Source organism: Glycine max, chromosome 5 (genome assembly GCF_000004515.6).
Source record: "Glycine max cultivar Williams 82 chromosome 5, Glycine_max_v4.0, whole genome shotgun sequence".
Taxonomy (NCBI): domain Eukaryota; kingdom Viridiplantae; phylum Streptophyta; class Magnoliopsida; order Fabales; family Fabaceae; genus Glycine; species Glycine max.
The window spans coordinates 39,507,143-39,534,988 of record NC_038241.2 but is presented as its reverse complement, the minus strand read 5'-3'; the positions used below and the strand labels follow the sequence as shown (position 1 = coordinate 39,534,988).

At 33.9% G+C, this 27,846-nt stretch overlaps 3 protein-coding genes across 6 annotated transcripts; all 3 read left to right on the top strand.

Moving 5' to 3' along the window:
* Window positions 1-1,693: 1,693 nt before the first annotated feature.
* On the top strand, window positions 1,694-7,845 carry LOC100776565 (uncharacterized). Of its 4 annotated transcripts, none has more exons than XM_014775838.3 (3): window positions 1,694-1,857; window positions 4,156-4,237; window positions 5,110-7,845. In XM_014775838.3, the coding sequence occupies exon 3, from the start codon at window positions 5,430-5,432 to the stop codon at window positions 7,479-7,481; it is 2,052 nt and encodes a 683-aa protein (XP_014631324.1). In that variant the 5' UTR covers window positions 1,694-1,857; window positions 4,156-4,237; window positions 5,110-5,429; the 3' UTR covers window positions 7,482-7,845. The 4 variants fall into 4 exon arrangements, with proteins under 4 accessions (XP_014631324.1, XP_006580546.1, XP_003525359.1 ...); XM_006580483.4 differs by lacking the exon at window positions 1,694-1,857 and adding an exon at window positions 2,782-3,068; XM_041015656.1 differs by lacking the exon at window positions 1,694-1,857 and adding an exon at window positions 3,075-3,505.
* Window positions 7,846-11,438: 3,593 nt separating this feature from the next.
* Window positions 11,439-17,728, top strand: LOC100777096 (calcium-dependent protein kinase 1). The gene is made up of 8 exons (XM_003525312.4): window positions 11,439-12,312; window positions 12,561-12,704; window positions 14,159-14,311; window positions 14,963-15,078; window positions 15,650-15,817; window positions 16,437-16,564; window positions 16,661-16,760; window positions 17,336-17,728. Exons 1-8 carry the CDS (start codon window positions 11,655-11,657, stop codon window positions 17,423-17,425), a joined length of 1,557 nt encoding a protein of 518 aa, XP_003525360.1. The 5' UTR covers window positions 11,439-11,654; the 3' UTR covers window positions 17,426-17,728.
* Window positions 17,729-19,920: 2,192 nt separating this feature from the next.
* Window positions 19,921-27,638, top strand: LOC100777998 (potassium transporter 3). Its single transcript, XM_003525314.5, has 9 exons — window positions 19,921-20,127; window positions 20,820-21,063; window positions 21,164-21,412; window positions 21,539-21,589; window positions 22,392-22,652; window positions 22,733-22,785; window positions 23,458-23,572; window positions 24,848-25,102; window positions 25,986-27,638. Exons 1-9 carry the CDS (start codon window positions 20,086-20,088, stop codon window positions 27,086-27,088), a joined length of 2,373 nt encoding a protein of 790 aa, XP_003525362.1. The 5' UTR covers window positions 19,921-20,085; the 3' UTR covers window positions 27,089-27,638.
* Window positions 27,639-27,846: the final 208 nt, after the last annotated feature.

Here is a 27,846-nt window from a genome sequence, read left to right as displayed (position 1 = left end):
TTTGATTATAGTAATTTTATCTCTTTAACGCCTTTATCCTAGACAGATATTAGATGATGCATTTATTATTATTTAGAGACCTTTTACCTTATTCTGATCCTTATCCAATTCTAAAACACAATGGAATTTTCGGTTTTTTTTTTCATAAAAGTAAAACTCACTTTACTAAATATTTTAAGACCACAACTATTGCTAAAATCTAGAACCGTAAAAATATAATTTATATTTTGTAAAATAAAGTTTGTTAGGAAAATATAAATCGTACTTATTAGAATTTTATTTCTAAAATGAATTTTAAAGTTTAAATAAAGAAAAAAAAATAGTTCCTCAATTAAAAATATTTGAAAGTATTATTATATAAAACTATAAGGGTATTTAATATTTATTTGAAATAATTAAGTAATTCTTAAAGGTCATTAAAAAATACAAGTTTGATGATTGATATAGATTTGGTGTGGGGTCCAAGTCTAAGGAGAGAAGTGACGAGACGAGCCGCTACCGTTTTACCTAACGTCAAGTTGACTTAAGGCGTCCGCGATTGTTGCCTTATCAACAATCTCCTATCACCACGCCGCGCCGCGTTACCTTTAACCTTCCTTTGTCCTTTCACATTCTTTACCCACCCCAACACAAACCACCATCTAGTCATCATATGCTTTATATCAGTTTTTCAAAATATCAATTCATCATCATTTCTTTTCTAAATTTGTTTACTATTTTCACCACTAATTTTATTAATTACTTCACGAAAGATTAATTTATTTTTTTATTATATTATTTTGTATACAATAGTGACCAATCACCGGTGAAAACAATCTATTTAAAAAATAATAAGTAATAAATATTATTACCATACATATAAGATAAAGATATAAATCATAAAGTATATATATATATGGGTTCATCACTTAATAGTGGGTTCAATATATAAATTTAAAGAGTGCAAAAAATAAATATATATGGGTTTATTACTTAATAGTGGGTTCAATAAAAATTTAATATATTTAGTTGTAGTTTATGAAAGCGATGGAGTGTAACTGCTCGCTCTCAATCCATCGGGTTAGATGATTCTGCTCTTGGTGTCTTTCGCTAGTTCAATTTTTTTACATACAAATATATTAAATATACAAATTCTACTGTTAAATAATTTTTTTGGTCCACATTATATATACTTAATTACATTATAGAAGCGTTTATTTATCTATTTATTTATTATTTTTTGAACAAAACGTGTATTCAAAACTGTGCCCTCGAGCCTGCAAAAGCTAGGCAGCCAGCTTGCTCAGTGTTTAGCAACAAAAATTTGATAAGGATCCAAACCTGTAAACTAAATTTATTGTTATAATCCATATTTTCTATAAAAATGAATCGATAAAAAAATTTGATTTTAACTTTACGGATAGAAAAAATAGAAAAGTATCATATATAAAAGTTTTTTCTACTTCAAGCTCATTAAAACCCGTCGACAAAATTGGTCTAGTTGCTATATATATTTTATTGGATTTATATCTCAAATATAAATTCGATATTTTTATTAATTGATAGTAATTTAAAAATATTTCTGCAGACACTTTTAAAAGGTTGAACTTTATTTATTTTTATCTTGTTGAATTTATGAAACTTAAGTCACTTAAATATTTAAACACCAAAAACATTGATGAAGAATCAGAACCATGTCGTAGCAGTGAGGTAAATAAAACAGGTTTCAAGATCAGGTGCTGTCTTCTTCCATAAAGACGTGGTCTCTTTTCCATCTAGCTTGATATAACGATAGGCATGTGTCACGTACGGATACAGTGAAGTGAAGTTGGACGATTTGGCTACAATCTCTCATTCATGCGCATCCAACACTTCACAGTATGTAAATTACTATCCATTAGTATCATTTATCAATATCTATTTGTGTTAATACCCCAGGAGTTGATAGTCAAATGCCTGTCTCCAGAAATACAAGTTGTTAGGGTTAAATAAGTTGTTTCTCTCAACTACTTTCAGATTTGCATTTGCCTTTTTATTACTTTCTCTTCAAAAATTTGTTGATTTTTTTAGTTCTGGTCAAATTTCAAATGCCTAATTTTAGTCATTCTAACAATTTTTATCATTTTTTAATCAATTAGTCCTTGTAAGATTGAATTTTTGCTCCGTTTTTGTTCATTTTTTATGTTTCCAAAGCTTAATTTTGCGCATAAAAATAAATAAAAACTAAAATTAATTGTTTTCTTCTCTGTTGCTTATGAAATATATTCTTTTATAATTTTGATTTTTTAAATTAAACAAATAAAAGTTCCTTTTTTTCTCTTTTCTTTTGTGACAAACTAGACTACTCAATCCAACATGGTTGAGAATTATAGTATATCGAACCAAAAGGTATTAATTTTATTCAAACTTCAAAAACAACAAAAAAAACTCAGTGAAAGTCTTTTCTTTTTTTAAAAAAAAAATTTCACTATTTTTTTTCAAGCTAGGCTTAAATTGAACTACTACCGAATCAGGTTAAAAAAAAACATATTTAATTCAAACTCAAAATTTAAAATTTAAATCTTACATTTTATTTACTATTAAATAAATTGAGGCGATTCGACTACCCTACCCATTTTTTGGGGGTGAATCTACTACCCTAGCCATTTTGTCACTACTAAATTTAAATGCCTATTTCCTCTAATTTCCTTTGAACCAAGGAAACCGTGCGAAGCTCTTTATAAAAAAAAAGAAGAAGAAGAGGAAACTCTGTAAAGAAGCTAGGATTTCACATGTGGTCTAAATGATAAAACCGTTGAAAAATTCTGGAAGAAACAAAATAATAATTGCAGTATAAGTCAAATAAAAAAAGAAAAACAAAGAAAGAAGAGAAACGTAACCCTAGAATCCGTCGAGTATTAAAATTGGTTGTAGCGTACGCTCACTATGAACACGCGCCTCTTCATCCTCATTGCTCTCTCACTCTCTTCTTCTTCGCCGTTTCTTGTCGGCCTTCGCTGTTCACTCTCTCGCTAAATTTCAAAACCCTAGAACCGCTTCTCTAACCGCAAATCAAAATCAAATCGAATCCAATCCAATCGACGCGCTAGGTAACTCACTCTTCCTCAGATCTCTGATATCCAACCTCAATTCTTGTTCTATTTCTCGCTCCAATCTAATTTTCATTGAACCTCTTCAGCTGCGAGTTAAAGGGAATCATCATTTGCGTGCCCTTTCGTTTTCCATTTCGACTTTATTTCTTTGGCATCTGGAATTGTATTCAAAGGACCGGCGTGCCAATGAATTGATGTTTTTATTCTCCTTCTCGACTCTGTGGAAACAGAATTTTTGATTTTGATTGAAGATTCTCAGTTTAGCATATTTCAGCAAATTTAGAACGATGAAAGTTGAATTGGAATATTTGTTTTTTCTCCTCCTTTCCTCTGCAATTCACTGCAGTTCAATAATAATATTTTCTACTTCAATCTTTTTTCTTCCTGAATTAGCTCCGATTTAACGATATGTGATCAAATTCAGCATATTTGGGGTACTTAGTATTAATATTTTGCTGATTCAACTTGTGCGCTTCTATCCTTGTTTCTGGTTTCCTTCTTTCTATTTATTTATTGGAGTTTGTGACTCCAGGTACTTTGATCAAACGCAACAAATTATCCGAATTCTCCATAAATCTCTCTGTTTTACACTTGTTTTGGTCAATTCTTTTGGTGATTTATTTGAAAGGATTTATTTTGTTTATTTTTTTTTCATGGGGTCTACCCTATATGCAAAGAAAGTTTATAATTAGCCATTCTTCTCTTTTTGCTTAGTTTTAATTGATTTTTATTCTTGAAAAAGAAGTAGCTAAAAGAAAGAAGACACAGTTTTCGCTCCAATGCTTTTATTTATATATGTTACTGTGCAACTGAGTTCTAGACTTGTTCGTTGTCCAGGCTCTCTTGTTCGGTTATTTTTTCTTCCTTGTTTATTTAATGATGTTCTGTGTTCTTGTTGAGAAATTATTACATTCAAAGACTGTAGTTATCCTGTGTGCTATACTTAAGAATCCAATGTTTGTTATTTCATATTTTCATCTATGCATTTGCTTGCTCTTAGTCTTTATCTTTTGCTTGTTATGTGCTATTGCATACCTTTTCTGTGTTATAATATTAGCAGAACTGTTTCAACTGATGCACTTAGGTATTTGGTGTTCGGCTGCTGTTTTCTCTCCTAGCTGCTTCTGCTGTTTTATGGAAAAATGTCTTATCAGTTAACTGTCGAGGTTTGCTCAAGTACTCGTACTCTTTAATTTCGATGCATTTGTTAAAGCTAGGCAGACATCTAAGTTCTCTCTATATTTTTTTTAAATTTTATTTGATATTATAAAGTCTCCTTGTGTTTAAGGACCAGCTGGTCAGCAGACTGGATCCAGCCAGTTGGTTCAAAACATAGTATAAAGTGGTGGTCAGCAGGGTCTGACCTGCACTTCTGGTGCTCGTGACAAACTAACAGACAAAACAATGTGCTTGTTTATGAAATGCTGCATTATGTACATTATTATATATATAATAACTATTGACTACTTCAACTACTCGTTCACTTGTAGTTGGCCGAACAGTGACTCTGGCCCTCGGCTATCTCTCCGGTTTGCTAATCAGCACATTTTTTTAAATTAAAATTTCATTCTTTAGGATTTGGTTTGATTTGTAACATTTTTTGGAAGGGCGGCCGCGGCTATGTAATTCTATACCTTTTTCTTTTTATATAACTACAGCTATAGCTACAGTTTTTGTTTTGCTGGCTTTGTGTTGCCCTTACACAATGGAGATCTGTGTACCCAGTTCATATATTTAAATGCTATTATGAGTAGATTTATCTGTAGTGTTGGTTTTATCTCAATTTTCAATTTTTGTGGAGAACAATTCTTATAAAGTTTTTGGAAAAAGTTTTTTTTAAAATTTATCGTCTTTTGCTTGTTTTGGGCCATTGAATATCTGGTGTTTGGCAATCATAAATTTCTTTTGTGCGTGTTTCACTTATTTCTGATGCCATCCATTATCCATGCGTGTTTCACTTATATCTGATGCCATCTATTACCCACTTTTATTTAAATAGGCATGCCAAATCTGACTGAAACCATGTTTATTTTGGCAGATGTTTCAGTTCCAACCATGTGGTTCGTTGCAAACAGTATGAGTGCTTCCATGGTGTGTTTTGGAAGGAGTCGGATCTTGTTAGGTTAATTTGTACTTGCAACTGACAAACTCAACCTCAGCTTAATCTTTCTATATCTTATAGATGGATCGACGTGATACTTCAGGATTTGTCAGCGGGGGTGCATTAAACACCTTTAGACAAATCTAACCCTAACTTTGTAGATAAACATCTCTTTTTTACCCGGAGGTCAGGAAGGCTGTACTGTGAAATTCATAAATAGGATTAGATATTCTTTTGGCAGTGGTTTCATCACTTCCATGGATGCGAGGTTCAAGAACTTTTTAGGATTTGCTGCTAATCATTCTGCAAATGCATTCAAGATTTTGGGCAGTTCAATGCAAATTGAAGGAAGGGGAGCTGATTATCATGGTACAGATACCATCTTACGACTTGATTCCCCTGGTTCTTCAATTCCCACCTCTGTGCCCTCTTCTAAGGGAACAAAAAGGAAGTGGGATTTAATTGATGGATGTATGGGTCAAAGAGTTGACTCTTCTTTGTCACTTGGGCTTGGGCGTTCAAGCAGTTCCTCAGACAGCAAGGGGAGTTCAGCTGCTGCTTGCACTGCTATGTCTTCAGCCAAAGATATTGATGAGGAATCATCTATGGATATTGAACTGGACTTTTTTCTTCATCTTGGCTCTGAGAAGGTACAAAGCCATAAGAAACCTGTTAATTCAAATTTGAAGACATTGGAGCTGCAACCAAAATTTGATTTGGAGTTAAGCCTTTCCACTGGGCCCTGTGAGTCGGATATTACAAGCGTACATCTAAATCCATCACCTCTTCAATTGAATATGGAGATACCATTAACATTCAGTGGGACACAAAATACAGATGAGGGATCAACTTCATGTAGCTGGCAGCCAGGGATTGTTTTGCCATCTTCTAAGATGTCATCAAATACAGGTACTAATTTTCTTTTAAGTCAGTCATCGAAGCAGTTTGATCATAGTCCCATTGTTGTGGACCTCTCGTCAACCGGACCAAAAAGTTCAGTCACCTGCACTTCTGGGCTTACACAGCAGCAACAGCCACTACATCGCCCCGGTAATTCTAAAACATGTCAAGTGGAGGGATGTGGGAAGGGTGCCAGAGGTGCTTCTGGACGTTGTATATCTCATGGTGGGGGTAGGAGGTGTCAGAAACCTGGTTGCCACAAAGGAGCCGAGGGTCGTACAGTGTACTGCAAGGCACATGGAGGTGGCAGGCGATGTGAATTCCTTGGTTGCACAAAGAGTGCAGAAGGACGTACAGATTTCTGTATTGCCCATGGTGGTGGCCGGAGATGCAGTCATGAAGGTTGTACCCGGGCTGCCAGAGGGAAATCTGGATTATGCATCCGGCATGGTGGGGGCAAGAGATGCCAGAGAGAAAATTGTACCAAGAGTGCGGAAGGCCTATCAGGCCTTTGCATCTCACATGGTGGAGGGCGTCGATGCCAAGTTCCTGGATGTACAAAAGGGGCACAGGGGAGCACAATGTTTTGCAAAGCACATGGTGGGGGAAAACGGTGTACTGCACCAGGGTGCACCAAAGGTGCTGAGGGGAGCACCCCATATTGCAAGGGCCATGGAGGGGGAAAACGCTGTACATACCAGGGTGGTGGAGTATGCACTAAAAGTGTGCATGGAGGTACCAACTTCTGTGTGGCACATGGGGGTGGAAAGAGGTGTGCTGTACCAGGCTGCACAAAGAGTGCTAGAGGAAGGACTGATCATTGTGTCCGCCATGGGGGAGGCAAGAGATGTAAGTTCGAAGGCTGTGGAAAGAGTGCACAAGGCAGCACTGACTTTTGCAAAGCACATGGGGGAGGCAAGAGATGCTCTTGGGGCCATCCTGGTTCAGAATATGGCATCCAACAGGATGGTCCTTGCAATTCATTTGCAAGGGGGAAAACAGGTCTGTGTGCACTTCATAGTGGGCTAGTGCATGACAAGAGGGTTCATGGAGGCATCTCACTGGGATCTGTTGTTCAGGATCCTCATTCCAGTAAAGCAGATGAACTAAAGCAGGTACTCATTGACAAAAACATGGATGTAAATATGATGAAAATAGGGAGTAGCCTAGGCGCTGCTGCAACCTGTTCTGACTTCGAGCAGTTGGAAGCTGCAACTGCTCATGTCTCGGTTAAGGAAGGTGGTCACTTGCCAATGTCAGTTGTTGTTCCTGAAGGCAGGGTGCATGGTGGTAGTCTGATGGCAATGCTAACGGGGAGTTCTAGCCGTGGCTCAAGCAGCGGGAGAGGTCTAGTTAGTGATCCATCTGAACCAATCAAAGGTTACCCCATGCCCCAGAGTTGGATTTAAATCTAGTTTTCATTGTTATGGTCTCCGTAGTTAACAAATTTTATCAGCATGTTACATTATTACTCCATTCTACGTTAGGTTGTTGACGAATTGAGTTATTCTGTCATCAGTTGAAATTGAGTTGAGAGAATATCCAAATCGTTTGGCAATCTGGTGGTGGAGGGGGTATCAAGGTAGGAAAATTGTACTTTGATTAGGTAGTTGGTGATGTTCTTTTACCATTCTTCCTCCCTCTGTAAATATTACATCTGATGAAACGTTTAGCAGTTTGTGAATACAGGTTTGCTACCTGTAGTGTAAGGTTGTCGTCAGTGTGCCATGTATTCTATTTAATAATAAAACTTCACTGAGATTGTATTTGTTATAATAGTACTTGTTTTGAATTCAATACATGGCTACCCTCTCGAGTTTTACAGGCCACCGGTCTGAGATTGTACCATTTGGCAATTGTATCGATAGCAGTTTTTTCTGTTTTTCTCCTTTACACCGTTTGCCGGTTTGGTTTGAGAATGAAAATAAAAGGAAAGAAAAAGAGTGAGAAGTGAGATGATTTTTTAATATTTTATTTTATGAAAAAAAGAAAAATAAAAGCATTGCGAGAAAAAGAGAAAAGAAGTAAAAAAAAAATGTGATAATCGTTTGGCAGTTTGGTATGAGAGGAAATAAAAGAAAATGGCGAGAGGGAAAGGTAAGGAACGAAGAAACATTCCCACCAGAACTAAGAAAAAAGGGGGATTTAGGTAGTAGTATGCATGACATCAATGTCATCATTATACACTAAAGAGAAGTATTTATAAAATGACAAATATCTTTAAATAAAAAAAATGATATGAATAAGAGAATAAAAATAGAAAATAAATGTTTTTTAGGATAATAGATGTTTTATTAAATCATAGATAAGTTAAAATATTAATATTAAATAATAAAGAGACGAGAATACAAAATTTTTGGGTTGTCTTTCACCATGAAAAACTCGATCTCATAGAAGAATCCCAAGAACTGGGTTATCAAAGATAAAAAGAATTTTTCTACATCTCAGAGATAGTTGATAAATGAGAAAATAATAAGCATTGAGAGTACCGCTTCTAAGGCTGTCGTATAGATCTCTCCATGGAAAATGAGAGAGGGGGAGAAGATTGGGCTCACATGAAAGGGAAGAAAATGAGGGATAGTAAGAGGCTGGGTGTCACTTGCTATCAAAAAAATAAGAACCTCAAATTGAGTTTCTAACACTGAATGACAAATCAATAATGATAACTAAATATGAGTTGCCAATTAATGACCCGAATGCATTAGTTTCAGCGTTAAAGCTCTTAGTTCATTGCAGCCCCAAAGGATAGAATTAGAAAGCATATCAAAAACATGTTTTTCACTTCTTTCATTTTTCTTTTGTGATACTCTGTTTCTAAACAGAGGCTAACGAGGTGTTTGGTTGGAGAAAACATTTTCAATTTTCATAAATTGAAAAATATGTTTGCTTTTGCTTTTTATTTTTTGTTTTCAGAAAAGGAACATGTTGAAAAAGTGTTTGTTTTAATATGAGCCTTAGCCTCCATCAGATATGCTAGGAGTAATTGGAAGAGACAGTGTTGCATGTAGTGACGACCACCAGAAAATGAATCACAACCCCAACAATTGGAAGAGAGACTTCCTCACTCATACTAAGAGCGCTGAAGCATGAAGTTGTAAGGAGAGGTTGATCCAACTCAGGTTCATGAAAGTTTGAGTGGGATCGACCACGGTGACATAAATAAAAGGAGGTTGAAGTTTTTTATTATATTTACAAGATTTTTGCAAAATTTTACAAAGGAAAGCTGGAAACAACTTCCTGCTTTTTTTTTAAAAAAAAATTGGACATAAATTGAAAAACATTTTCAATCCCATTTTCTATTTTGATTGAAAATAAAAACAGAAAACAAGAAACAAGGAAAATGTACGTCAGCTAAGTGTTTAATAGAAAAGAAAATGAATGAAAAAAAGTTCTAAATGTATAGAAAATAAAACGAAAGAAAAAAATTACAATTGAAATAATATAAATACCTGAAAATAATAAAGACAATTTAATCATTTTACAATGAACAATTCCTTTCACACAAAAACTTACTTTTCCTGTCCTCTGCCACAACAACCAAATGAAGGAATGAAACAAAAATTAAAGTTTTTGTTCTTCTCTTATTTGTTCCTTTTAATTTTGGTGCAAACAAACAAAGTGTCAATCTCCTTAAAGTTGATAAATGGTTTGTTAGGTTTTTTTTTTTTTTTTGCTTCGTATGGTTTGTTAGGTTTCTTACGTTGAGGAACTTTCTGTGTATCATTTAGATGTTATAAAATTTAAACAAGATGTACAAACAAAAAATAACTTTAAAATAATACTAGATATTTTAATATCAATAAATGAAGGAGATGTGACTTTTAAAATTGATTAAAATAATTATAAAAACAAATATAGTGAAAATAAATTATTGCAGTTCACATATATTACTTTTGTTGATATAATATGTAAAAATTCATGATTTTAAAATTAAATTATAATTTGATTAAAATTATAACAATTTTAATTTAAAATTTATTTTATTTAAAAATAAAATATATTTTAAATTTAATGTGTTATATCAAGATTTGAAATTTTGAATTAAATTAAAATGAAATTGAAATTGGGAAAAAGAATTTAAAATAAATAAATTATAAAAAAAACTAAATATTTTATTCGAAAAACTTCATGACTAAACGAGGAGAAATTCTTTTTAAAAACATTCACATTTAAAATTGATTGTAAATATTTTAAATTGTTGATGATATGAAGACTTATAGAGAGGAAAATAATTCTTAATAAATTTGTTTACTTAAAAATAAATTAAAATACAAAGCGTACTCTTTTTTAACAAACATAATCATAATTTTAAAATAAAAAATAATATAATTTAAGAATGCATTGATAAAAGATAATAAATTTTATCTTTAATCATTTTTAAATAAAACATTAATTAAAGAACGACATTAACGATCAAGTTATTGGTTGGATGAAATTGGGTTTGATTTCTTAAAATAATATTTAAAATTCTTGTAGATGAAAAAATATATAATTAAAAAACCACAAGTAGTCAATTACATTATTAGATCTTTTGATGAATATTAATTATCAGTGAATATTTCATGAATGTTATAGTAAAAAAAAGCATTAAATGAGGATAACTTAATATTAAAATCTAATTTTATCAAATACTGAAAATCTAAGAAACCATTCGTTAAAATAAATTATTAAACTATATTTAGCATATAATCAGTGAGCAGAAATGACTTTGTTTGTGATTCTTCCAATTCAAAAATGCAAAATATATCAACGAACAAAGCTACTTACAATAACTACAAAGACACGGATATGGAGACTTCCATTAGGACAGTACACGTAAGATGGTGTTCCGAGGTGTGTTTTGTCTACTGAGAATGAAAATAGGAGTTGAATTTTTAAATTGAAGTATAAAACATGCGAGTTCTATTAAGAAAATTCAAAATTTATCTCCTACATTTTTTTTTCTTCCAAACACATTCTTTCTTAGTGCTTTTTAATTATGTGTGTCGACTCTTTCCAAAAAAAAAAAAAAATCCGTGTGTAGACGACATTTTGTTTTCTTAAAAAATATTTTTAATTAAATTTGAGTATTAAAATTAAATTTAAAGTGATTACTGTTTAAAAAATTTATATTAAAAATAATTTGGATATAATTTTATCACCCGAATACACAAATATATTTTTTAAATTTTAATTAAAGACATTTTTAAAAATAAATTTATCTCTAAAAAACAACAACCAAACATTTTTTTTATCTCTAATCAAGAATGAAGTTAAAAATATTTTTATAAACTAAAATATTTGCGTTTGAACTTCTTAGAAAAGTGACTTTGGATAGTTTTTGAACTGAATTTTTATAAAAATTACAGTAAAAAAATGAAAAAAAATAAAATTATATTTCTTTAAATGTAACTTAATTAACATTAGATGTCTTTTAATTAGTAGTAGTAGTTAAGAATTATGGAGCAAAGTCCATTTTAGTCCTTGTGCCGGCCACATCGTTTTAAGACCCGACACAGACACACTTGGTCTTCCTCTGACCAAGACCAACGAACCAACCTCTTCCTCCGACTACCGTTCTCCTCCTATTTTGACCTTAGTCCATGGGAAACTGCAGCAGCGGGGCCGGAGCCCCCACCACCTACTCCGACGACCATCCCCACCACAACGGCATAACCGTCCTCCCTCCCAACTCAAACCCTTCACCCCAACTCCCCAAGCCCCCACCGACCTCCTCCTCCTCCTCCTCGCTGGGCCGGGTTTTGGGCCGGCCCATGGAGGATGTCCGGTCCATTTACATATTCGGGCGGGAGCTGGGGCGCGGGCAGTTCGGCGTGACGTACCTGGTGACCCACAAGGCCACGAAGGAGCAGTTCGCGTGCAAGTCAATCGCGACGCGGAAGCTGGTCAACCGCGACGACATCGACGACATCCGCCGCGAGGTCCAGATCATGCACCACCTCACCGGCCACCGCAACATCGTCGAGCTCAAGGGCGCCTACGAGGACCGCCACTCCGTCAACCTCGTCATGGAGCTCTGCGCCGGCGGTGAGCTCTTCGACCGCATCATCACCAAGGGCCACTACTCCGAGCGCGCCGCCGCCAACTCCTGCCGCCAGATCGTCACCGTCGTCCATAACTGCCACTCCATGGGAGTCATGCATAGGGACTTGAAGCCCGAGAATTTCTTGTTGCTCAACAAGAACGATGATTCCCCCCTCAAGGCCACAGATTTTGGCCTCTCCGTCTTTTTTAAGCCAGGTTAGTTACTTAGTTAGTTACTCGCTGTGGATCAACTTTTGAACTAGTACTTGGAGGAGGAGGATAAAAAGAAGTAGAAAGTCAAAATGAATTAAGCAACAAACATTTACCTATTCAGGATAGAAGAAAATTAGAAGTTTATCCAAACAATATATATATATATTTTAAGTGTTTGTTCATTGTTGAGAAGTTTATCAAGTGACAGGGTTGGTTGACTTGGGGAGTTGGGTTTTGACTTTTGAGAACAGGGGATGTGTTTAGAGACCTTGTTGGGAGTGCTTACTATGTTGCTCCTGAGGTGCTGAGAAGAAGTTATGGACCTGAAGCTGATATTTGGAGTGCTGGAGTTATATTGTACATTCTACTTTCTGGTGTTCCACCTTTTTGGGCAGGTAGAACTCCTTCCTTTTTAACTAGTAAATATTTAGACCCTCAATTTTATTTTTTAAAGTTGATAAGCTGGGAACTTCTTTTGGTGAGTTGAGACGAAGCTGAATATGGACAAGAATTTATTGTATGATCTGGGAGTACCCACGTGTCTATGGTTCCAGTCAATATCCACGTCACACCTAGTCGAGTTTTATTAATTATTTTTCATAAACTGAAAAATTCGGTTGTGTCATGGGAAGATTGATCAAGATAACATACACATGGTAGTTCAATACCATGGACACGTGTTGAGTATGCCTAAGCATTTATCAAAATTACTATTTTTTTAAATGGGCAGAATAGGTATGGTTTGAGGTATGGCTAGGTTTACCTTGTCTACTAGCAAATCATTACTTCTTGAAAAGGAATGATATTTTTTAGTTAAAACTTGGGACCCCCCTCCCCCCTCAATCAAATCCATTCTTAGCTGTGAGATGAGTTTAATTTTTATTCTTTTGTTATAAATGTGTTCACAACAATCTATATATTCTATTTATGTTGTTATGTTTTGAAATTTATGTGTGTTAATAATTATGTTAACCTACCTGCTATGTTATCAAACATGAGAGTCTACGTAGACTCATGGGAGCTCCGTAAACTCGACTTGTAGACTCGTACCTATAAATAACATACCAATTAATCATCTCAACACCATAATAAAGCATAATAGTACTAAATCACAAATTCCACAATCCTAGAATAACTAAGTCTAGTAGAATATCACTATGATAAGTTCAAACTGCACCAAATAAAACATACATAATAAGTTCACACAATAACAAAACATAACTTCTTAAACTTCTTAAAATGATAACACTTAAAATAACTTTAAAAGGACCAATGCCACTTAAAGAATCAATAAAATGCAGTACATTACATGAACATTTTGGGTTAAATTTCTTAATCCAGCAAACTCAAACTTAAACTCGCGAGTTTACCAAGTCTATTCCAAGTCTACCAAAAAGAGAGTTTGTTAACGAGTTAACTTGAAACGTGCCTGTGAACTCGTAAACTCAGAAAAACTTACGTGTCAATTTTTAAATATTGTCATATCACATACCTGTGTCTGTATCACGTGCTGTTACTGTACCCATATCAACCATATCAATGCAACATAGGTAATGAGAATGAGATATATCTTGCATGGAATTTATGATGTTAATGGTTGTAACTTGTAAACTTGTTTATTGGTTTCATGAATTAACTGTCCAGAAAGCTTAGGTTGTTAAGTGAAGGCAGATGGCTTCATCCTTGTATAACATCTATCACAACTGTTTGAACCTTCTGCTTTGTTTTGAGCTTCAATAGGATCATGTTGGTGCTTTACTGTGGAAGTTTTCTTTTCTTGTACCTTGATATATACAGTTTTGAACCTTTCCAATGTTTTTCACTTTGTTTGTTAATCTTTTATGTGAAGAAAATGAACAGGGTATCTTTGATGCTATTCTTCGTGGACATATTGATTTTGCATCAGATCCTTGGCCTTCCATATCAAGTAGTGCCAAAGATCTGGTCAAGAAGATGCTACGAGCTGACCCTAAAGAGCGACTTTCAGCGGTTGAAGTACTTAGTAAGTTAAATTCTACTCATGAACATAAATTGTTTCATTTTTATGCCAAATGTGGTTTATATTTTATTTTAAACATGCTGACAATGAGGAGAAGAGTCTGCCACAGTTTAACCTCCTAGAGAGGTTCTGAACCTGTAGGATGGGCATTACACTATGATTCAGTGAGGCTGAGATAACAGACAAGAAATAGGATATGGATATTCAAAATAGTTGTCATTTGATAGATCTGTGATATTGTTAAGGACATTGGAATAGTGTGATTCATTCAGTAAAATGAAAAAGAATGAAAAATAATTGTCACATATAAAACACTTCAACCCCCTCCCAAGAAAAAAACCAAAAAAGAAATGAAATGTAGGTCAAGACCCAACTATTCTTTCTACAAATTCCTGAACTTCAGATTTTCTTCTAACCTCATGTATAATGTGCTCTTGTTTTGTCCCTTGTTACACCCCTTTGATATATGATAACTATGTACTTAAAAGAGTAGTATGCAGGAGTGTACTCTGATTAATTTTTTAGTTTCCAAGTGATTGCCACTTCTTCTAAAGCACTAACCCATCATAAGAACATTTAACTATAACTCTTGGCAATTTATTTATTTGAATTAGTCAGTCATAATAACATTACTATATCTTATATATGGTGCAGATCATCCCTGGATGAGAGTGGATGGAGATGCACCTGATAAGCCTCTTGATATTGCTGTTTTAACCAGAATGAAACAATTCCGAGCAATGAACAAGCTAAAAAAAGTAGCTCTGAAGGTAAATTATCTTTTAAGTTTTATCATCATGAACATCATAATCAAGCTTTTGGTAAAATATCTGCAAACTCCACTATATAAATGAATAAATGTGAAGAAGGCATTCATAGCCGACTGGATCAAAGGATAGTTGCTTTTGCTGATGTTAATATCCGTCTACTCATTTGTCAATGTAACCTTCTAATGTGTTAGCAACGGAAGGTAACTGTGTCTATGTCCTTGGGAGCAGAGCGGCAGTTTCTTTTCTTATTAATCAAGGGTTACATTGTAATAATAATAAACCTTAAACCTACTATACAATACTACCAAATCACCCTGTACCATATTGTGGGGTGCGAAGCCCCCACACCCTCGAACCCATGTCATCGTAACCCAACAACAGTTGGGGTAGCATCTGTCCGCCATCCATAACATGAGTCATGCACAATATCATGTAATGGAAGCAGCATATTATTTAGTTTCGTAATAAGATCAACTTGTCTTGAATGATTTGGTTTCATACACAGCTTCTGTATCCAATATCCTGACTAAATGACTTATGAAAAGTATTTTATTAATTTATTTCAATACAGGTTATTGCTGAAAACCTTTCTGAAGAAGAAATTATTGGCTTGAAAGAAATGTTCAAATCCATGGACACAGATAACAGTGGAACAATCACATTCGAAGAGTTGAAAGCTGGTCTCCCAAAATTGGGTACTAAACTTTCCGAATCTGAAGTTAGGCAGTTGATGGAAGCGGTAAGGTTATTGTTTTCTTTTTATGGTTGTATTTTTGTCCAGTGTTTCTTTCAAAAGATTTACTCTCATTTGTTAGTGCCTAGTCTCTCCTAGCCAGAATGCACCTTTTGCCTCTCATTACATACACCTTAGTGATCTTGGGCTTTGGGGCCACATCACTTAACTACTGGAGTTGGGCTCCCCATAGCTAAGTTTATATGTGTGTCAAATACCGTTAAACTCATTCTCTGCAAGCTCATCCTGTCTTTGTTTATTAGTATCTGTATCCAAAACCGAGGTTTGCACTTATGATGAAGTGATGCTAAACTAATGGAGTTTGCTTCCTATAGCTAAGTATCTCTTTGAGCCCTTGTATATCCATATATACAATTTAATTCTTTCTTTGCAATCTCATCTCCTGTCTTGTTGATAATCATTAGCATCCAAGTCTTGTTTTGCACTTATAAAGAACTTGATGCTTTATGTATCATTGTGCTGTGTGCAACAATTGCGGGGAAAGGAGATGCCAAGATGGATAGTATCCTTATGGCTACATGATATTGTGATTACTAGGTTTCCACTTATTGATTTTAATCATGGTCTTTCATAAACTATATGATGACAATTATTTGGTTCTCAGGCTGATGTAGATGGAAATGGAACCATTGATTACATTGAATTTATAACTGCTACCATGCACATGAATAGAATGGAAAGAGAGGATCACCTATATAAAGCCTTTGAATATTTTGACAATGATAAGAGCGGGTAATCTCATTTATTTGTTATTGATAATTTATAGTTTAGCAACATTATCACCTTACTGATTTTTGTGTTAGTTTTCTTCTTGTTGCTTCCGTTTAGGTACATCACAATGGAAGAGTTGGAATCTGCCCTTAAGAAATATAATATGGGTGATGAGAAAACAATAAAGGAGATCATTGCTGAAGTTGATACAGACAATGTAGTTACTTTCCTTTTACCTATTTTTTTGTTCCTTTATATCTCTCTCTCTATATATATATATATATATTTTTTTTTTTTGCTTAGTCCCTTGTAAACATTAATGTCATTCTAGAAAATGCGCTAATTATATTGTTGGGTAATGCTGCTCTCTTGTTTCATAAAGTAAATAGAGCATGTCCTGTTTTGATAACTGTTTCTATAAGCACATATAGGAGAAGAAAACAAGGTTAAATGAATTGAAGTTAAAATCAACTTATGCACTTAACTTTTGTGAAAGTTCTTTTCAGATAACTTCTCTAAAAGTTAAGGTACATAAATTGATTTTAGCTTGAGGAGAAGCTCAATTTTTTTTTAATCTTTTTGTTTTCTTTCTCTTAGAAGTGTTTAAGGAGAAATTTATCTAAACAGGATCCAGGCCTAGAACTTTACTTGTATTTTTTTTAACTTGATAAGCCGTATCATCTCATGGGGTCTCATCCTAGTTCTCTCATTGTTGGTTATCCTAGTGCCAAGTTGTAGATGTTTGTAGTGTTTAATTATCCTTTGCAATATTAATTCTCAAATTTCTTGCAGGATGGAAGAATTAACTATGATGAGTTTGTAGCCATGATGAGGAAAGGCAACCCAGACATAACGCACATAACCCAAAGACGTCGCAAATAAGCTATGCTTTGTGGTTTGTTGGGTTCAGAGTGTCTACACGTTTTAGTATTACGGCCTGCTATTTGATTAGGCACTTGCATGATATTTGTGGGTCTAGACTCTAGTTGGACAAGTTTATTTCTACTGCTTGAGCAGACACGAATGGGTACAAATCAAAGGAAAAACAGAACAATCCTTTTTTTCACAAGTGAGGCACATTTTATTCAGTTCGTCTCTTGGTTTATGCAGAGTGTTAACATTGTAATTAAATTAATCGTTCCTAATAATTCACCAATATGTCAATCATGACATGTACTGTGAGAATATGGATATGCATATTTTGGCTGCAGAGGTACAGAGAAACATAATGAGACAATGCAAAACAGTCTCTGTACTGTGATAAACTCGTGATTTTCTTTGTAGTCTCCCAAGTGCGGTTGGCCTTTCTGCGCTATATACGAACATCAGTCTTTGAGACGTGAAAAAATGTCAAGAATCAAGACTTTCTTCATAGATAATAAAAGTCAAGAGGCTAACTAGAATTAACTAATGGTATATTAATTGACTACACATCCAATAGATAATTTAATCTGCAAATTGTCATCCAATAATTTATTGACTTGGTATAGCTTGTTACTCTTTTTTGTTTCTTCGTATGTATTGTTGGACGTGTATATTAGTTGGAGCTGGCCGGCCAATGGACTAGGATAAATTGCACAACTTGCAAATTAGCTTAATTTGTTTTTAATTATTCTCTTATGCTGAAGTCAAGGTCATTGGGGTTGAAAGAGCAAGGCTTTTCCATTTTTGGCTTTTCTTAAACTAGTTTATAAACAATGATTTTCTTTTTTTGTTTCTCACAAATCTTAATAAACAGTTATGACTTATCCATATCCGTGGACGGGCATGGGCAGACCATAAATTCATCTTTTGGTTCCGGACTCCCGTCCCACTCCTGAGGAAGGTACAGTTTTCATTTTCCTTGCACATTGCAACCCGTTTAGTTTATAATTTAATAAAATTTATTTTAAATCTATAAATGTAATTGTATATATATATAGTCTTAATTATGGATTTTATATTAAAATTAATATGCAGGAAAAGTCTATTCTAAAAGCTTTTCAAATAGATTATATTTGAAGTTTTGAACATTTTTGTGATGAATTTTGATTTAAGGATAGAACCTATTTTGTTGTTTTAGAATTGTGTTTACATGTTCAGGCCTACTCGTGATTCAATCTGACCCATCTAATTATATTAAGTTAATTTTTTTTTTTTTAAAATGTTTAGGTTAAATTCAATTTAATACAATTAAGATATGATCATAAACAGATTAGATAATAGATTTTTTTTTAACTCAATCCAATTCTTACCATATAATTAAATTTATTATTATATAAAAATTAATTATTAAATGTAAAACATATTAGTTTTTAGTTTATATAATTTATTAAATTAAATCATTTATAATTTTTTTCAAGTTGTTATTTTTATCTTTGTATTGATTTCATTTATGTTTTATTATATTAATATAATACTTTATTTTTATTTAAAATAAAAATATTATATTAACATTAAAATCATTAATTTTATTAATTAAATATTATTATAATTTGATATCTTTTAGTATATTTAATCATTATATATTTATAAAATTTTAAGTAAAAAAAATTATTATTTTTTATAAAATAAAAAATATTTAAACTCAATCAAGTCAATTCGTTAATGATCAGTTAGAAATTAGATCAAATTTATAAAAAGAATTGCACAAAGACCACTGTTAATATTTTATCGGATGGATTTAATCAAACTGATCCAATCCAACTCTGAACACCCCTGAGTACGCCAGGCTGTCATCCCCTACTCACTGCAGCAGTGTGCATATTCAGCGATGCCATACAAATCATAATGCAGCATCTCATACAAATTCCACGGATGCTTGTGCAGCATTATGCAGTAAATAAAAAAATTAATCTATGTTGAGATGAACGTGTTTCTATATATGAAAAGATAAGATAAAAAATAATTGCATATGAGGAGTAATTGATGAAGTGCTGGTTGAGAAAAATATGGGGGAAAAAACAAATTACATAGTTTGGATAAGTAAATCATATTATTTTTAGTCTAAATTAAATAAAAAAATATTTTAAGAATAGTTTTACTAAATAAGATGAAATTAATTAAAATTTATTTATATTTTAGACTATTATGTATTTTACTTATCTAGAAAGAATAAGAAGAAAATAGAAATGCTAATAAACGACAATAAGTCAATAACCAGGTGAAGAAGGAAAAGCTATATTCAATCCCTGATGAGATAAAAAAGAACTACAACATGAAAAAAATACTAACATGCGATCAACAATGACCCGCAGGAAATATTTTATATTTTAAAACACAATTAGGAAATGCTAGTGAATTTCATTAGTTAAAATTTACGATAGCAGTTTTATAAGAATATATAAATGATACATGAACTACAGTAAGGGAAAAAACCGAGTTTATGGTGGACCTAATAAAATAATCAAACACGTTCTACATTCGAGGCAATTTCGCGGTCCCAATATACAACAGTTGGAGTCGATTTTTCCATTTTTTTCCTTTCCAAAAACGAGCGCAACGACAACGCTCTCTTTCTCTCAAAACCATAACCGCTTGCTCTGTTTTCTTCTGGCTTCGCTATGAGCTCAGATGCGAGTAGAGAACGAGGTGCATCAACCGTGGTACGTTTTCCCTTCTTCTCCATCTCCACCTCTTTTTTCCCACAATTCCAACCCTAACTTAATCACAAACTGGATCATAAACGTTTTGCAATGCTTCTGGAACTTTCTGCGCTTGTTTTTCGTCTTTTCAGATTCGATTTCCGTAGCATCGATCCAATCCTAACGAATGAATGTGTGATGTAGTAATTATTGAATAAGCACCATTTTTATCGTAAAAAAAGAATGTGCGAAGTGAAAATGAGATCCGTTGTTTCAAATTTGATCGTCATTGTAAACGTGGATCACTGGCATGGAGCCGATCACATACAGCATATAATGTATTTTGCATCAGAAACCGAGAAAGAAATGCGAGTTATTGTGTGGTGAACATATGCTATGTAGGTAGAAGCTTAGAAAATTAAGCTGAAACTGTTCCTGAACATAAACCTCTATAGTCTATTATTTATCATATGCAATATATTGGTAGAATCTTTTTATGCCATAATACTTGTGTTCTTCTGCAACTCTTTTGTCTTTTATTATCAAATGGCTAATGAGCAACTTACAGGAGTAGTATGCCTGTGCAGAAGAAAAGCATTGAATACCTGCATAATCTATTCTTTTGTTCATTGATTTCCTTTTTAACCTAAAGTTTATTTTATTGAACTTAAAGACCTTATATACATGTATATATGTTTTTTCTTTATTAACAGGTGGGACTGAAATTTCAATACAGAGCACTTTTGTTTTTGGCATACCAGAGTTTAGGCTTTATGTTTGGTGACTTGACCTTATCCCCTCTTTATGTCTATCAAAGTATATTTTCTGGAAGACTGAAAAATGTCCAACATGAGGATGCAATATTTGGTGCATTTTCTTTGATCTTTTGGACTCTCTCAATTATTTCTTTGCTGAAGTATGCCATTATCATGTTAAGTGCAGATGATAATGGTGAAGGTAAGGGCTATTTTTCTTTATTATTCTGTCAACTTAGGTCCTTTTTTTTTTCTTGTTACTAAAATTATTGTGGTAATGCTAATACACTTAACTTTTACAGGGGGAATCGTTGCTTTGTACTCACACCTTTGCAGAAATGCAAAATTTTGTTTGCTTCCTAATCATCAAGCTTCTGATGAGGAGCTATCTACATATCACAAACCTGGTTCCTCAAATAGAAATATACCACCCTCACCTTTGAAAAGATTCATTGAGAAACACAAGAGTACAAAAACAGTTTTGCTTATTTTTGTTTTACTGGGTGCTTGCATGGTAATTTGTGTTGGTGCACTCATGCCTGCCATTTCAGGTAAGGTGACATTTTTTTCTCCTCACAAATATGTTAGTGTGTCTGGTGGAACATCTTATCTGATTGATGTCTTACCATTGTATTAGCTCTATTTGTACCTCTGCTGATAAGAATTCTATCTTGCAGTTCGTTCATCCATTGAAGGACTGAAAATTGAAGCAAAGATTACAAACAAAAGTAAGTGGAAAATGCTAATCTTCCACCAAATAATATGTAATACTCAAAGCTTAAATGATCTAAATGAATTACCCACTAGAGCTGGCCTTGTAGTGTTTTTTTTTTTTTTTTTGAGGCGGGGGCCACAAGCTCCTAGGTTCAAACCTTGTTGCCATCATTGTACACACACAAAAAGAAAATCTAAATGAATTAAATTAATCAACTAATAATTTAATACAGACTACATAGAAAGAAGGTAACTTAGAGTGTAACATTAAATCATGTAATGTAACTCCAGAGAATGTGATTGTTAATTTACGATGACTTTTATTAAGGTCCTTAACCTAGATAACTTCCCCTATTTTACCCCAAGCTCATTATATTGTGCGTGGGTTAATTAAAAAATAATGGTCTCTTGATTAGGTTCTCAATTGTCACTTGTTGAGCATTATTTATATATATATTGATTAAGCATTTTCAGAAAAAAAAATTGAATTAAGCTTGCTTTTCATTGTTCTTCAGCATAAGCAAAATTACTAGGGAACAACAGATCTTGACTATATAATCATACATGGATGCTCAAGATTGGTTTTATTCAGTTTTAATCTTGATCATTCATATATGGTTGTATCTTCAAATCTTGTATGAGTATGATAAAGATTTGTTCTCATGTTAACGATTGAGAACAATTCTCACCTGATATGCTTGCTATGTGGTACTGGTCCTATATTTCTTCCTTTTTTTTTTGGAAGGCCCTATATTTCTTCCTTGAAAAATATTATACAATTTTGCTAGCTAAACTTACACATATATCATTTCACAGGTATGGTGTCTCTTATTTCTTGTGTTCTACTGATTGGACTCTTTGTTATGCAACACCGTGGCTCCTACAAAGTTGCATTCATGTTTCCTCCCATAATCATCCTATGGTTACTGACTATTTTAATGATTGGTATTTACAATGTCATCAAGTGGAATCCAAGAGTATATCAGGCTCTTTCACCATATTATACATACAAGTTCTTTAGGCTTACAGGAAAAGATGGTTGGACTAATCTTGGAGGAGTATTTCTGTGTGTTACAGGTCTGCATCTCTTTTAAAATTCAAGTTCCGTTTAAGCCTCATTGTTGCCAAATTCATTCTTTTTTTATCGTCATGTCCAGGAACTGATGCTATGTTTGCAGACCTTGGGTACTACAGACAAACACCTGTTAGGGTATGTGTGGCCAGTAATTATTTGGTTGGATTTTGACTTCATGGTTAACTGTCAATGCTCTGTTCATGACTGACCCTCCAAATAGATACCAAGAATGATTAACATTATTCTACTGCAGGTTTCTGTAAGGGTGATGATAATTTCCTTCAGTCAGTAATATGTGTACCTAGTTGTAATATAATTTTCTCAGATTTTGACATGTTAGATTGCCTATTATATAAGATTGTTGATGATTTTATGCTATGAAAGAACTGAACTTCGGATGGAAAGTTACCACAAAGAAGGAATGATACACACTAATTTGTATTATTACACACATTGTATCATAAAAGTCAAACCTTTGTTTATAATGAATTAATGATGCACATGCATAACAACTGAAGGAGTTTAGGATTTGTTACACTGTAGGTCAATGACATTTAGAAAGTTATTCTTGATTTGTTATCAAGAACTCTAGCTAAAATGGAATATGTGAAATCAAACTTTGAGTTGATTTTCCTGTGGTAATGTATTTCAATTTCACATAATTTACCTTCACCTGTGGCCCTTGACATAATAAATTGAGTCCTTAATAGTGATTCCTCATTTTAAACAGAATGCCACAACTTTTAGATAGATTTTGTTTTTGAAAGTGATTGTTGTAACCGCTATTGTATCCTTGTTACCATGCAGGTTGCATTTTTTTGTATCATTTACCCATGTCTAGTTCTTCAATACATGGGGCAGGCTGCTTTTCTTTCAAAGAATTTATCTGCAGTGCCTATAAGCTTTTATGCTTCTATTCCAGGTCAGTTAAATGTAAATGCTAAGAATAATAGATTTCTGATAGGTCTTCTTGTACAGTTCTAGAAAAACATGGATTGAAGTTATCTGCATTCAGAAGAATTTGATTACTTTAGATGCCTATGGACTTTCTAAGTAGCAGTATATTGAACTGCTGATAATTTGGGGTTCTTTGAATGATCAAATTTTTTCTGTCCTAGTAATATACTAATATATGAAATTTGAAGTATTATCTTTTTATTCCCTGTATCCCAAATTGTTCATTATGAACTGATGCCAGCACTGGTAACTTGACAGAATTGGATACGAGTTCTGGCAATGCTCGACCGGTTTATGTGGACAGTTTTGATAGATAACTTTAACCTTTGACTTTGAGATTTACTAATCTAGCAGAGAAATATTTTAGTGCTGAATTCTATTTGGGGTGGATGTATTACTGTGCATTTTTCTTCATAGCATGTTTTTAATGAACTCAAACTTTTCCCTATGTTCTAGAAACTTAAGTTGGTTTCGCTTACATAGTTACATTAATTTTTATAATTGTATTATGATTCCCGGTTTTGAAAAAGGTGATATCTATAATTTCTTGCTCAAGATTCTATACTGTTGTAGTGTCTATAGATTAGACTGTGTTTTACACTATCTTTTTCTAGCTGAAACCCAACCTCTAACTAGAAGGCTAGAATATAATTGATCTTAGGAAAAAGTGCTGGCAATTGCAACAGTTTAAGTAATGTCACTTTTATTATATAGGATGTAAGTTCCTCGTGAATTTGAGATAAAACTGGGGAAATTTTCTATATTTTGAACAGAAAAAATTAAACTTCTTGTACTGTACTGTTGTTAATGTATGACAGTTGTTGGTGAACAAATTGGTAGACCCTGTTCCTGCTCCTATTTTTCATTGTATCAAAGACATGGGCAATGGGTTTAGCTTAACACTAGTTGATCATTTTTTAGCTAAAGCCTCCAATGGGTTAGTTGTTGTTATTTTCCTTCCTTGTGGTTTTGTACTCTTTTATCATTTCTTCCCCATAAAAGGAACCACTAAGACAACCGTATCTGGTTTCTTAAGTCTACTGTGTACTATGTCTTTAGTGGAATAACATCACCTCTTACTTTTAGCATTTGGGTCACTGTATGCAAAAAATTTACTTGAATGGTAAATGAAGCAAAATTGTTGAGCTGGTAATAATGTACTGCCATATGTTTTTGATGAGACTGCGGTACTTCTTTGAGTCTCCATAATTTATTTCAGAATGTTTTTGTCATTTTGTAGATATTCTATTTTGGCCAGTATTTGTGGTGGCTGCTTTGGCAGTAATAGTGGCAAGTCAGGCTGTCATTGCTTCAACGTTCTCAATTGTCCAACAATGCCATGCATTTGAATGTTTCCCTCGGGTTAAGGCAGTACATTCCAGAAGGTGGATCCCTGGTCAGACATATATACCAGAGATAAACTGGATTCTTATGATAATCAGCTTGGCTGCAACAGTTGGTTTAGGAGACATGAGCAATATAGGATACGCTTATGGTAAGTTGATAGAACACCAGTTGGTAGATTGAAGAATAGTTATATTAGATCACAGAATACACAATACAGTGAAGTTTGTTGTTCCAGAGTCATAGATGATTTCTCTGTCCAAATTACCAGAAAACAGAACACATTTCTCCTAATTCCCCTATTGCACACATATTTAACAATACATATTCTAAAAATCTGCGCTAAGCTGCCAACATGAAAGTTACTGTTCAAGATATCGTAATACATAACTGCTATTGTTATGGATTCTTATTATTACACATGTTTTACACATTTAATGATATGTGACTCTCTGCTAATAACTGTTTCACTGCCCCTAACTCTCAGTTCCCATCACAAGTTGTGTAAAAACAATGTTATTTAAAACATCTAATTAATATTAGTTCGTGGGTTTCCTTATATTTCTTTTATCCAATAGGCTATTTAGTTCTTTATTATGTAAAATAATTTAAGACAGAGTTACATTCTCTTGTATATTATTTGATATTGAAATATGATTGAATTATGATTCATTGACACTTAAGTTACATCCTCAATGAACCATACAATTCAATCTATTTCAAAAGTAGGTAAAACCTTTACTAGAAGTCAAAATTAGTATCAGCATAAGAACCCTTTAAATTGTCATTCAATCATGTATTACGACGTTATTAAAAGAGTTGGCTATGATATTAGCTTCCTAAGAGTTTGAGCTTTTTCGATGATTTGTCAACACTATTAGACTCTAGGGTAAAAGTTACGCTAACAGTGAATAAAAAATAAACTTATTTTACATCAGTGATTGTGGGTGAAAATACACTGATGTCCTGGGTCATTTTATCATTCACTACTGTTTTTCAGCTGATGATTGCTAATAACATCATTTTGTTTTCAGGGATGGCATATCTGATTGTGGTGTTTGTGACCACATGTTTGACATCACTAGTTATCAACGTTGTATGGAATCAAAGTCTTGTAGTTGCTCTGGCATTTGCTTTATTCTTTGGCTCAATAGAGATTCTCTTCCTGTCATCCTATTGCATGAAAATCCCTAAAGGTAGCTGGATTCCACTCGTGCTTTCTGCAGTCTTCATGGTTGTTATGTATGTGTGGCATTATGGTTCTAGGAAAAAGTATTTATTTGACATGCTTAACAAAGTTTCAATGAGGTCGATCCTTACATTAGGTCCTAGTCTTGGAATTGTTAGGGTGCCTGGATTGGGCCTTATCTACACTGAATTGGCTACTGGGGTCCCTGCCAGTTTTACTCATTTCTTGACAAATCTGCCAGCTTTCTACCAAGTGGTTGTTTTTGTTTGTGTTAAGACTGTACCCGTGCCTTGTGTGCCACATGAAGAACGATACCTCATTGGCCGAATTGGACCCAAATCTTATCGAATGTATCGGTGCATTGTTCGAAATGGCTACAAAGATGTGTATAGTCATCAAAATGATTTTGAAAATGACCTGGTGATGAGCATAGCAGAATACATTCAATTGGAAGCAGAAGGTTGCTCTGGAAATGCAGAGGGTTCAGTGGATGGACGGATGGCAGTGGTTAGGACGTCGGGGAAGTTTGGGACTAGATTGCGAATGTCAGAATCTGCTGGTTTTGAAGAAGGCAGCAGTATTAATCTTCCTGGAGCTTTGACTGTTACTAGCAGTAAATCTCCGACATTGAAGAAGCTGCAGGCCATGTATGAACAGGAATCACCTGAACTCAATACTAGACGACGGATTCAATTTGAGTTGCTAAATGTAATATATAAAGATCCACGTGTCAAAGAAGAGCTCATGGAACTTGTAGAAGCCAAGCGTGCTGGAGCAGCCTATGTAATAGGTCATTCTCACGTAAAGGCCAAGTGGAACTCACCATTTCTAAAGAGGTTTGCTATCAACCTCTACTCTTTTCTCCGGAAAAATTGCCGGTCACCTGCAGTAGGACTAAACATTCCTCAGATTAGTCTGATTAAGGTAGGAATGAATTACCATGTGTAGCATAAGTCATTGACAATATTTTGACTGGGGAGTGGGGATGTAATTTATGCAAGTCAGAAAAGAATGCCCCTTGGGCTTCCACGACTGGCAAGACTATGCTACTTTGGCAGATTCCACTTAAATGGATTTAACTCAAGAATCTCCTATTGGCATGTTTGGAGAAAGAGCAGCATCAAATTTCCAAGATCTTTTGATTTTGTGATGAGCCTGGCGAGGTATGTAAATTACTAAATTGGTTGATAAACGAGTTTTGTGCAGGGTCCTGTACCTGTTTTGAGTTTGAGCTTCCCGAATTCCACTTTGGAATCACGTCTGTCTTAACGGTTTCGCTCTAGTTTTGTTGAATACTTTGTATGTAAGCATCTATTGCTGCCTTGGTACTTGTACGAAAATTTCTTCTGTTTTGTTTTTTGCTTGCAATCTTCCTCGGAAAAAACAAGGAAATGAACTGTATTTAGAACTGAAAACGTGTCACGTCTCTCGGCGACGTCCAGATGACGAGTTTGAATTTTAGTTCTTCTATTTATTTATTAATTTTGGCTACTGTGAATTTATCTCTCTTGTTAGTTTTGCTTTGCTGCTTTTACTTCATCTAAAGCTAATTTCCTCAGGATTTCAAACTCTGAAGCATCTATATCTTGTTTGACACAAGAATTTTGGCAGATCCATTCGACAAAAATAAATTTCATGTATCAATTTGGGAAAAGAATATTTCCTGGTATTGTCAAACAGTGTTTTGTAATTATCTAGATGTCAAG